The 12,330-nt window shown below is 42.4% G+C and overlaps 1 protein-coding gene across 1 annotated transcript in view; it reads left to right on the forward strand.

Moving 5' to 3' along the window:
• The first annotated feature begins 226 nt into the window (after nucleotides 1–226).
• The window catches only part of adgrd2 (adhesion G protein-coupled receptor D2), a 221,947-nt gene continuing 209,843 nt past the window's right edge, over nucleotides 227–12,330 (forward strand). Inside the window, exons 1-3 of the mRNA XM_038781796.1 lie at nucleotides 227–425; nucleotides 1,876–2,124; nucleotides 11,428–12,066. Of these exons, the coding sequence (XP_038637724.1) occupies nucleotides 323–425; nucleotides 1,876–2,124; nucleotides 11,428–12,066 (991 nt within the window). The 5' untranslated portion in view covers nucleotides 227–322. The remainder of the gene's footprint in view (nucleotides 426–1,875; nucleotides 2,125–11,427; nucleotides 12,067–12,330) is intronic.

Below are 12,330 nucleotides of genomic sequence, written 5' to 3' on the forward strand. Positions count from 1 at the left end.
AGGCTTCTTGCTGCCCGACGGCACCATTTAGTTGTTGCCGGAATAGAGGGGCACACTTTTATCTTCTGCCTTCAGTTTCTTTTTATGTGACTTCTAAAATCTTTGATTGTTACAGGGGGTTGAAGAAAGAACAATGCGTGGGGCCGTGACAAGAGTTTGGTTCTGCTCCGCGCTTCTGGTAAGTTTGTTCCTGTTGCACACTGGTTCCGATTTTCAAGAAGACTGACGGCAATCATTGGATCTTATCGCAAGTGGGATACAGTTCGCTAAAGTATTATTTTTATTTAAAAAAAGAATCGTGAATCTCTCGTAATAAAATGGAATGGCGTTTTCGGTCAGCTTAAAATACGGTCCTGATGTGTATTTATTTCTATCATCCACTTTATTTCTGCAGGTCTGTCATTTGGACGAAACCCATTCACGGGGTAAGAATGGATATTTTGTAACGCAGGCAACTTGTATCTTTCCCAAGGTGTGACGCAGTAGCGGTGACCGAAGATGTATATGTAGCAAATGCGAGTTTGAGTCAAAAGGTTATCACGCTGTCTGGGTGGTCTTTAAAAAATACTGTTAAAATAATTAGACGATTAATGTTTTCCCTTACGTTTTGATGCGGGTGTTAGTATTTCCATTCCAAATGTATATTCTGCTGAGGAGCATGGTGAAACGAGAGACTCGATTCTACTCAAGCCACAGTGGTTATAACGGTGGATAACTTCGAGGGGGTTCCATGATAACTAGGTGTCCAGTTTGAATGCTTTACTTCGTTGGATTTAACTCGGCCCTATTTAACCTCTCCATTCAGATTCCTTCAGGATGTCATCAGCACTCTGCTTAAACACATATGGACAGAAATTGTGGGTTATTAAACTGTTTTTCGTTAAAAGGGTACTACTGTGGAGATTTTCTGACAACAGATAACATAACATAACACTTAGATACTGCATAACGTAACTGGACAAAAAAAACTTTTGTGTTGTACTTTTTTCTCCATTATAACTTACATATATGTCAGATCCAAAGAGAAATGGGAAATGACGTGGAAGTAACCATTCACATATGCATTTGTGCTCCTTCAAATGGCCTAACCTACTACTGTGTTTTACTCAAAGAGCATCTGTGGGAGTGATATTGATAAAAAAAATTATGTTTTTGCTTCTCATTATGCCATTCTCTTCTCCTGATGTGGTTGTTTGCCATCTTCATCATTTGTTTAACAAGATGAAATTATAAATCAATGGACCTCATAGATCTGAGTGTAATTTCATGTTAAAATATGATTGAATCATGGAGATGTGAGTGTTTAATGTGAGTGATCAAATTAAAATATTACTAAATTTGTTGTTTGCTGCATAAATACCTTTCTTATAGCGTGTCATAAATTTCCTTCATGCTTAGTAATTGGGATATAATTTGGCGAGCAAGGTGTGGCTGTATTTTTCTGCTTAAATATTTAATGTATTAAATTAAAATGATTAAACCATCATTACCCACCATAATAAATTGAGGGTTGACCTTTTGGTAGTAAAATAATTTAGTTTTTATTATGAAGGATTTTTGTTAATTCTGAATTTTTAAATGGGGGATAATTGAGTCCCCGAGATTTGGACTTGCATTCATCGTGACACAACCTTGACAGGCACGAAGAGAAGAACAGTACAAATAGAAAACAGAACATTATGTGACTTTTTTTCAATTCACCAAGAAACAAATGTGGAATACAAATTTGATTTGATTCTGATAGATAATCAGGGAGGCAGCTAACTTGTGTGGATGGTTACCATTGTAAATAACTCATGTGGGCCATTATATAAAGATAATATATTTAAGTATAAGTGTTTGGCTGTTAACTGTATTTACTTTCCACTTTAACAGCTTTCAGTAATTCACCAATCTTTCAGTCATCATACTACATTTATGAATATATGAATATGTCATTAAAATGGGAGCATGCATCCAAATATTGTGAGCTACGCTTTGGCAGTCTGCCTGATGTTAGTAATGTTGAAGACAAGACTGTTATGTTGGATCTGTTAGCTACCCAAGGGGTTAATCAGCACGTATGGATAAATGGAAAACAGAATTGGGCATCAGAAAAGGAAGATACAACTGTGGGAATGAATGGTAAGTAATAATATATTATCCATTTGACAAATGTGATGTGATGAATGTAGGAAATTGTTAACAAAAATTCTGATGTAATGTTATTAAAAACCCGGGATTCAAATACACGATCAGTATGTCTACTAAAGCTGAAATAAGGTGTTGTAAAAGTGAGGTAATCATTGTTTATAACCATATACTTGTTTACATATAGATGGCAAATGGAGTATCATTGATAGAAACGGGGTTCCCTGGGGTGTAGATCATTAATGAGGGATGGTGTTTAGTCCTAGCTAATCAGGTCATGGGACATCTTAGTGAGATAGAGATGATGTAATTAATGGGACCAGCCAGGTCTGTATGTAGTTTTTGGCAGTTTTGCCAGAGTAGGATTTGAGTCTGACAAGACAGAAGGATTTTCAGGTTGTTCCTGAGCCTGCACATTGCTAACGTTAGTTATGAGTGGATTTTGAGCTGTATTGATTTACTTAGTTGGGATATATATACTAGCAGGTCTAGATAGTGAGTATTTTTTTTCCTTCAATTTAAAAACTGTTTAATTGTTAATTGTAAAGCTCTTTCTTTAATAATGTGATTGATTCTATGTTTAAATTAAAGTCTGTTTTAAGATAAAGGATACCTATTGGTCAGAGCCATCACTCCTGGGGTGATGTACCCTTTCCTCACAGCTTTACAAATTGCAAATTGTTGCAGTTTCTAACTCGGTGCCCTGACAGAAAATTGGAGTCCGGTTCGACATCCTAACAGTGATAACTGATTCTCATCAAAAAAGTAAATGTAACACACCAATGAACATCCCACACCCATTGCTCATGTGCAGCAGCAAAGGTGGCAGAGGAACAGTCTCCCATGATTGGAGGAGCAGTATCTTTCAGAAATTTCCACTCCACTTACCTGAATTTTGAAAACTGCCCCATTGGAGGCTTTCTGGGCCATGTGCGGCCCGTGACAAGCCTGAACTAAATCTTCAATAAATCATTGGCTCGGATTCAGCTAGAGTATTGCACCCAACTCTTGACACCACAATTTGATGAAGCTCCCACGGCCTGAAGATGATGTTGAAGAGATCAATCAGAATGAAACAAGGGGTGAGGGGCTTCTGTTACGCGGTGTGTTAAGAGAAATTAGGATTGTTCTTTGAGGTCAGTATTGAAAATTATGTGGGGCTTTGTTGGAGTCCATAAAAGAGAAACTGTTTCCACTGGCAGGAGGGCAGAAACCAAAGGCCACAGCTTTAAGATGCTTGTCAGAAGAACCAGTGGGAAGGTGAGGTGACATTTAGTTACACAGCAAGGAGCTATGACCTGGAATGTACTGCGTGAAAGGGCAATTAGGGATGGGCAATAATTGCTGGCCAGTGATGCTGGAGATGAAAAATGAGTGGCGGAAGCGTAATCAGTAGTAACTTTCAAAAGGGAATTGGACATAAACTATGAACAGGAATGTTTGCCGAGTTATGGAGAAGAGCAGTGGATGGGATTAACTCAAAGTAGCTCTATCAAAAAGCCAGCACAGGCACAATGAGCCAAATGACTCTTTCTGTGTTGTAAGATTCTAGTATTCCACTGGAGCACTGCTCATACCACATTCCTATGTCATTGAGCTCTTCTCAATGGCTGGAGTTCGGCTACAATTGAATTATCCTGTTGTAATGGGCTATGCTATGAGACCTGGCTGCTTTGACTGTTGTGCTATTCTGTCACTTCCAGGTTTTACAGTAATGTTTTCTAACCTGAGGCAATTTGCACCTGCTGTAGTTACCCTCTGAGCTTCCGACTGTGCTTCAATGCACAGGTGTTTTCCCAACTTTTTTCTGTAGCAGTAGGCTCCGGAAAGAAATTAAGTTTTCCCTGGGCCAGAGTCCATTTCTCCATTGCTTCTGACTGGACATCGTACAGGCCTGCAGCTCCCTGCCATTTTTAAAATAAAATTGTAAAATTTACTGTGTTGCCATAGTTTTGTATTTAACCTGCTGCTGGAATTCCAATTTATGAGGATCTTTTACTCTTCGCTGAGCTAGCTTTGATGTTTGTTTGTTTTGCTGCTGCATTTCCATCCTGTTCTGGATTCAATACAAATGAAAGAATTTGGTGCATGCTTCCCCATTGTTGCCATCTCCATTCACCCCGGCAGTCATACACTGGATCAGAGCGACCAATCACAAATATTCTTTTTAAATGCAGTATATAAAAACTATGAATACAAATATCCAATAGTCAATTATAAATCACTTATTTTCCACCCTTCGATAAAATTGGCACAAAAAGCTGTTTGGTTTCCTACACCTATCTCCCTCATGGTAACAGTTGTTTCAATCCACATGTTCTGCTTTTGTTATTTGGCGATGTGTTCATAATAGAAAATCACAATTTTAACATTTATGTAAATTCATACAAAGTAATAATCTTTATTATTGTTACAAGTAGGCTTACATTAACACTACAATGAAGTTACTGTGAAAATCCTCTCGTCGCCACACTACGGCACCTGTTCGGTTACACTGAGGGAGAATTCAGAATGTCCAATTCACCTAACAGCACGTTTTTCAGGACTTGTGGGAGGAAACTGGAGCATCCAGAGGAAACCCGCGCAGACACAGGGAGAACGTGCGGACTCCGCACAGACAGCGACCCAAGCTGGGAATCGAACCTGGAATCCTGGTGCTGCGAAGCAACAGTGCTAACACTGTGCTACCGTGTCACCCTCAAATAAACTCTTTGAAAATTCAACACCTAGTTTGTTTCACAACTACCTTTATAGCAAAGGTGAATTCTGGACAATTATGCAATTTACGTCTACTCAATATGCGAATGTGACTCTTATCTGTTTTAACCGTAACCAGACAAAATATCCACAATCAAGAGCTTGAGACAGCTGAGGCCTTCAAAGAAACATTTTAATAAAGAAGCTAAAACCATCAAAGGGCAATTCAATGGATAAATTTAACGAACCTTTTGAATAATTTTACTTAATGTTTTGAAAATAAAGTATTGTAATTAACTTATTTTAGTCTTCTGAGACTTAACGGTGGTGACATGCAGAGAGCAGTCACACATGAGTTGGCTCTTGCCAGAGGACTTTGATTTTGGCCCTTTCACCCCTTTTATTGGGGATAATTTTGGGGCAAACTTTATTAGTTTGATGGGATATGGTTCCCACGTAAAAGGAATTCCCAAAAAGTACTAAAGCAGGCAAGTAAAGAATCGTCAGACCCGTCTGCTGAGAAAAATGGTGGAGGCTCCTGCTGAGATTTTGGCTACTCCGCTGACAGCCGAAATGCTGACAGGCATCTTGGCGGTGGAGCTTAAGAAGTTACAGCAGGCTGTTTCTGAGGACCTCAACAGAACTGGCCTTGGTGAAAATGGACCAGATGGTAAAATTGCAAGGCTCAGTGATATAGCGTGTGGAGGTGGCCCTCTCGAGGCAGAGTGACCAGATCGTCACCTTGGAAGCTGAGATGGCAAGGATGGCCGGGAATGACAAGGCGCTGAGGGCCAAGGTGGATGATTTGGAGAATCGCTTCAGAAGGCAGAACTTGAGAATCATGAAGGCCAGAATCCAAAGGAATATATGTCGCAGAAGTTTGGGAAGATGGTGAGGCAGGGTAGAATGACAACCCCTCCCCAGCCCACAGGTCACTCAGGCAAAAGCCCCATTCTGGTGAACCATTGCGGGTGATCATCGTGGAGTTGCATAGTTACCTGGAGAGGAAGCGAGTCCTGTGGAGAGCAAAGTACCATCGGAACTATATATGGGAGGGTGGGACAATAAATTGGAGGGCCATGCCATTAGGCTCTACCAGGATGTGGAAGTGGAACTGGCTAAGAGGAGTGCTGTATAATAATAATCATCTTTATTAGTGTCACATGGTATTCAACAAGGCCAAGGCTGCATTGTACAGGAACAATGTTTGATTTGTTGTGGTATATCCTGCACGCCTCCGAGTGTCTTACGATTCGACAGACCACTATTTTGATGTGCCAGAGGAGGCAGATGCATTTGTGAAGAAGCATGGGTTTAGGTTGGGTGAAATGTGAATTGTATTTATTGTGACATCTCTGTTTGGGCAAAGGGCATTTTGGGGATTTAGTGGGGTTTTTCTGAGCATTTTGGAGTTTGTATTTTTGTTGTACATTTATGGGATGGGCATTGTTCTTTTTTCTTTTTTAATTTTATAATCTATTAAATTTGGGTGGGGGACTGGATGGTGGTATGGTTATTTGTTCCATTTGTACTCTGAGTGGGGACCGTCCTGCTAGCTGTACAGTTAGTTAAAAGAAGCAGAATGCGGGCTGTTTGGGGGTGGGGGGGGGGGGGGGGGGGTGTTAACTGCACTCATTACATTTGGGGAGTTTTATGATGAGCTTAGGATTTCTGTTAACATTTTGTTTGGGTTTAGAGGTGAGAACATAGGAATTAGGAGTACAAAGTACAAGTATGGAATTCAGCCATTCGAGCCTGCCATTCAATCAAATCATGGCTGATCTATTCATGGTCTGAAATCCACCTCCCTGCCTGCTCTCCATATCCCTTTAACCCATGGGGAGGGAGGATCTGGGCCTTTGTTCATCTTGTTGCTATTTATTGGTTTACGTAGGTGTGGTAGTGGTGGAAGGCGAGCTGGTGGAGGGTTAGTTTTCTGACAGCGAACACAACTTTTTTTTTTCTGTGCTGAAGAGGGTTCGTGGTCATCTTGGGTGGGCCCGTGATGGCACTCTCTGGTAGTTGCTGGGTTACCCCGCATGATGGGAATGGCTAACTCTAGATACGGTAGGAGGGGGTGGTGGGGGGGTAGACGGCCTCCAGTCTGGCTGGTTCCTTGGAACGTAAGGGGTGCCATGATGGAGAGATATTAGGGACGTGGGTCCAGAAATGGGGCCCAAGATGTAGCAGGTAATTCAGGGGTTAAACTGAAGGAAAAGACTGCAAGCAGCTGAATCAGAGGGGTACGCCTACAGCCTCTTGCCCCATTCAGACTTAACCTCTTTAGTGGGAATACACAGGATGCCCCGGTTAGGCCAGGATGATCCACTGAAGATCCATTGTCATTCGGAACAAACTTATTTGACCAGCCATCAGCCCATCACAGAGTCTGAGGATCGATTTGTAAGTCAATGGAAGATCAGTTACATATAAATGGCATAGCTCTGTTCTTTTGTATAACCAGGAGTGGACAATCAGCCAAGATAACAATGTTGGATTCAAGTCTGGCCACCTCAGGGCAGAACATTTGTTGAGGGAGTGGGTGGAGCATAGAGAGAGGGGGGAACCTCTCTCTATAAATGCTGTTCTGAACAGTTCCAGAGAGAAGGCTGTGGAAACCGATCAAAGAGGCCATAAAAGTTAACACCGAGGCAGGCTTCGAAAATATGTTCTGAACAAATGTCCCAAACAAAAGAAAAGTGCTTCACTAAATGCAAGTATTGCCTTAGCCTGTCTGTGTAAGTAGCATAGAAACATAGATATTAGAAGCAGGAGGAGGCCATTCGGCCCTTCGAGCCTGCTCCGCCATTCATTATGATCATGGCTGATCTAGTTCAATGACCTGATCCCGCACCCCCCCCCCCCCCATAATTCCTTGATCCCTTTAGCCCCAAGAGCTATATCTAATTCCTCCTTGAAATTACATAACATTTCAGCCTCAACTACTTTTTCTCAACTAATTTCTCCTCACCTCAGTCCTGAAAAGTTTAACCATTAGCCTCAATCTATGACCCCAAGTTCTGGACTCCTCCACCATCAGGAACATTCTTTCTGAATCTACCATGCCTAATCCTGAATCCAGGAATCAACCTGGTAAACCGCTACACTCCATCCATAACAAGAACATCCTTCCTCAGTTAAGGACACCAAAACTGCACACATTACTCCAGGTGTGGCCTCACAAATGTCCTATACAATTGCAGTATGAGAGTGGCATGGTTATTATGAGTGTTGTTTAATGGGAACTATATGTTGAGGTTAAGAAACTGTGTGTAATCTGTGTTAGAGCTGAAGTAACAGTTTATATATTGTTTTCTTTCGTTGTAATAAAGTTTGTTTATAAAATAACCAACCCCTATTTCTTGTATTATCATTCCTGGAATGAATCGATCTTTCTGCACCGTCTTAAAACTTTAAAAATGTGATGGCATCCGATCCAGTCTCTGAGCCACTGTTGAGTGCTGACCAGATATCCATGACAGGGGGTTGAATGGCCAAGTAAAACGATCTAGGGTGTTTGCGCACGGTAAGAGTTTGAATACTGATGTGGTGTTTTATGTAGGAGACCCATTTGCAGATCAAGATTCAGACAAGGCTATTGAAGAGTTGGGTTGCGGAGGTATTGCATTTGGGCTTTGATAGTATGGCCCCAGGGCTGTAGTTTTGATTAATAAAAGTGTATCTTTTTCAGTGATTAAAATAGTGGCGGACCCAAAGAGAAGCTATGTGATCATTAGTGGGTGGTTAGCAGGTACTCCGGTGGCCTGAGTTAATTTGCATGCACCAAAGCTTTTGTCAGCAAGTTGCTGGCTTTCATTCACGACCTAGGCTTGCATCAGTTAATTCGGGGGGGGGGGGACTTAAATTGTGCACTGGACCCTTGGCTGAAAAGATTAATTCCAGGAATGATAATATTAAAAATAGGGCTCGGTTATTTTATAAACAAACTTTATTACAACGGTACCTAAGTCCTTTTTGTGGTGGACATGTCTCTCCTTTCTGGTGTGAACTGGGCGGGATACACGGCAATAGTTATTTAGAACCATGCTCCACATTTTGTGGATTTGATCTTCGAGCCAGGCCCCTCTCAGCACCCCACTGGAGACTGGATATGGCGTTGTTGGCGGACAAGGGATTACATGAGATGGGGAGTACATTGAGTTTAATAAGAGCGAGACTATCTCGTCGTCCATGTTGTGGTAAGCGGTCATTACTGGGGAAATAGTCTCAAACAAGGCACATAAGGAGAAGAAAAGGGTGGCGAGACAGCAGGTGGTAATTCCATCCTTTAGGTGTACTGCCAGTACTCGCTCGCCCTGACACTGGCGTTGTTGGTGAGCAGGAAGAAGTTGTAGATGGAATTAAACAATGCGTTTGGAGCCCTGTCTTCCAGGGGTGATTTTGGAGGAACAGACTGGGTTTGTTAAGGCCGACAGCTATTGGCCAACATGTGTCGATTCTCCGGCCCCTAAGCCAGGGATGATTATTTCAACGGATGCTGAAGTGCGTTTGATAGGGTGGATCCTTAGAAGGTTTATATCTTGGACCCATCTTCTGTACAGGGTCCACCACAAGTGTTCATACAAATGCCTGGATCTCGGGCTACTTCCAGTAGTATAGGGGTACGAGACAGGCTTTTGTTTGCCTTGGCAATCGAGCCTCTGACCATAGCTTTGAGGTCATCTTGCAGGGTGGGTAGGTGGATTGGCCATGCTAAATTGCCCCTTAAATGGGGTTAAAAAAATAATTGGTTACTCTACATTTATTTTTAAAAAGCTTTGAGGTCATCTATGTGGTGGAGGGGGATAGAGAGGGGAGGGAGGGAGCATAGGGTGACCTTGTATGCAGGTGATCTGCTGCTGTATGTACTGGAGATAATGAAGCCACTTAGGAGTTTTGGCTCTTTCTCGGGCTTTAAGTTGAATCTGAACAAACCCAAATACTTTCGAATGAATTCACCATGGAAGGGAGCTGATTTGGGGGCGTCGGTGTTAGTCCCGATCTGCGGAAATCATCTCTTTGTGCCGGCGTGCTAGGACTTGTCATTCTGGTCATGGGAGGAAGGGGCTGGAGAGGTTGGGGGACAGTTTGTAGAGGGGAGTTCACCAGTTTTGAGGAGCTGTTGGATAAATTCTAACTCCCAAAGAATAGCATGTTTACGTTTCTTCAGGTCTGAGACTTTTTGTGCAAGGAGATTGCTTGCTTTCCTCTGGCACCCTCATTCGCACTTTTGGAAAGGGTACTTTTGATGACCGATTGGGAGGTGGGGGGGGGGGAGATCTCTGGATTTTTGTGGTCGGATCTTGTCGATGGAGCAGGCTCCATTTGGGTGGGGTAAAAACGAAGAGGGTGGGGGAACTGGGCTCTTCACAGGGTCAACTCGACTTTCTTATGTGCTGGGCTCAACTTGATTCAGTTCAAGGTGGTGCATCAGATACATCTGACCAGAGCTCGGCTGAGTGGGGTTTACCCAGGGGTGGAGGACCAGTGTGAGCAATGTTCTCCAGCGGGGGGGGGGGGGGGGGGGGGGGGGGGGGGGGGTTAATCATATATACATGTTCTGCCCATGTCCTAAATTTGTAATCTTATTGCTCTCCTTCAACCATGTCAGGGATTCTTGAGATTGAGCTGGAGCCTTATCCATTGATGGCCATTTTTGGGGTCTCGGAATCGCCAGTGCCGCAGATGGGGGTGAAGGTGGATGCCCTCGTCTTCACCTCGCTGATAGCCCAGAGACAATTTCTGTTTGGGTGGAGGCCTCCGCTTCCGCCCAGTGCCCCATCCTGGTTGAGTGACCTTATGGAGTTTTTGTACTTGGAGAAGGTCAAGTACATCATGAGGGGATCGGCAGAAGGGTTCTACTCGAGGTGGCAGCCATTCATTTCCTACTTCAAGGGTCTAGTCACCGTCAGCTGTTAAGGAGGGGGGGTTTGGCTAAGATCTATTTTGGGGGGGATGGGAGGGTGGGTATGTTTGAACTTGTATCAGTTATGTGTTGCGGGTTCACTGTGTTACAATGAAAAATTTTCTTTAAAAATATAAAAAAAATGACTTTATATCTTTAAATGATGGTTGGCTAGTCTTCTTTAAAATACTATCCAGCATTCAAAGTATGTGACAAAAAGTCACATTAATGGAAAAAGCTATATTGAATGTAGGCACCTCCACATGTGGACATAATAAATATATCTATAGACACTGTGAATATCGGGATTTTTTTAATGGAAAGATGGCACAACATTCAGGACTGAAGTTGCCTTTTGTCATGGCACTGTAGCCCTTGCACCACTTTTTCTGTGTTGTCCATGCCACCAGCTGCTTCCTTCCTGGCCTGAACAATGTTGCTGAAGGAGAAGGCCAAAGTGGGAAGGTCCTTTCTGTGCACCGGAAGACCCATGAATCAAGGCTATCCTGACATTACCAAACCGACGCTGCATAGATGAAACTGGCACCCAGTATTTTCTGAGTAGATTGAGGATTCTGCTTTTTAACATCAAATTCATAAATTGCCAGTACCAAAAACTCTGCTCGCCAGAGGTTTACAGATTCCGCTGTTTACTGTATAATTGCTAACAGATTGTGTTTGAACCTTTACTTCAGGTGTTGACAAGCTCAGGGTGCTGGTGTTCCTGAACAAAACAGATACCAAACATGCCAAAGTTCTCAACGTGCTGCCTCCTTTGCATGCGGTTACAGTCTGCGCCAGGGTTCAGTGGGATCACCAGTCTTCTGGCATTGCCACAGTATTTTCTTATGCCATCCCAGTGTTTATCAATGAATTTCAGCTACGTGGCCGCATTGACGATATTGGATTCATTCAGTTAGCCCTGATAGTTCATGGACACCACACGCCTTACAAATCGGTGTTAAAAAGTGATGAGCAGTGGCATCACATTTGTGTAACGTGGCAAAAGGAGAATGGTGCGTGGTCCATTTATGCAGACGGGACAAAGGTGAGCTCGGGAGATGGCTGCTACAGTTCTCAAATTATTGCTGGAAATGGGACGTTTATTATTGGCCAAGATCAAGACTCATTAGGAGGTACGTTCAAACAAAATGAGGCTTTTAGTGGCAATATCACAGACTTGAACATTTGGGCCCACGCGCTTGATGCCCACCAGATTACAGCAGTCAATATGTGCTCATTCCCTCAGCAAAACTTAATCTCCAAGTGGAACTTGGCTAGTTTGGAAGTTGAACCCATGGTGCATATTATGGAAGTTCAGTTGAATTGTTCAGGTAAGAAAAAAGGTGGATATTATAATTTTATTATTTGCAAACATTCTACTGCTGAAATTGCTGTAAATATTCAAATTTTGTAGCTTGTCTTTTTCCAAAGACAATTATTTGACGTAAGAAAATCACATTTGAAACTTGCACTAAATGTTTCCCACGAGAGCCATGAATTATTCATTTTTAATTCAAACTTTCAATTCAACACTTTGGACATGAACTGATTACTATTATTTAATGTCGAGCATTAACCTGTTTATCTTTACACTC

Source organism: Scyliorhinus canicula, chromosome 21, assembly GCF_902713615.1.
Source record: "Scyliorhinus canicula chromosome 21, sScyCan1.1, whole genome shotgun sequence".
Taxonomy (NCBI): Eukaryota; Metazoa; Chordata; class Chondrichthyes; order Carcharhiniformes; family Scyliorhinidae; genus Scyliorhinus; species Scyliorhinus canicula.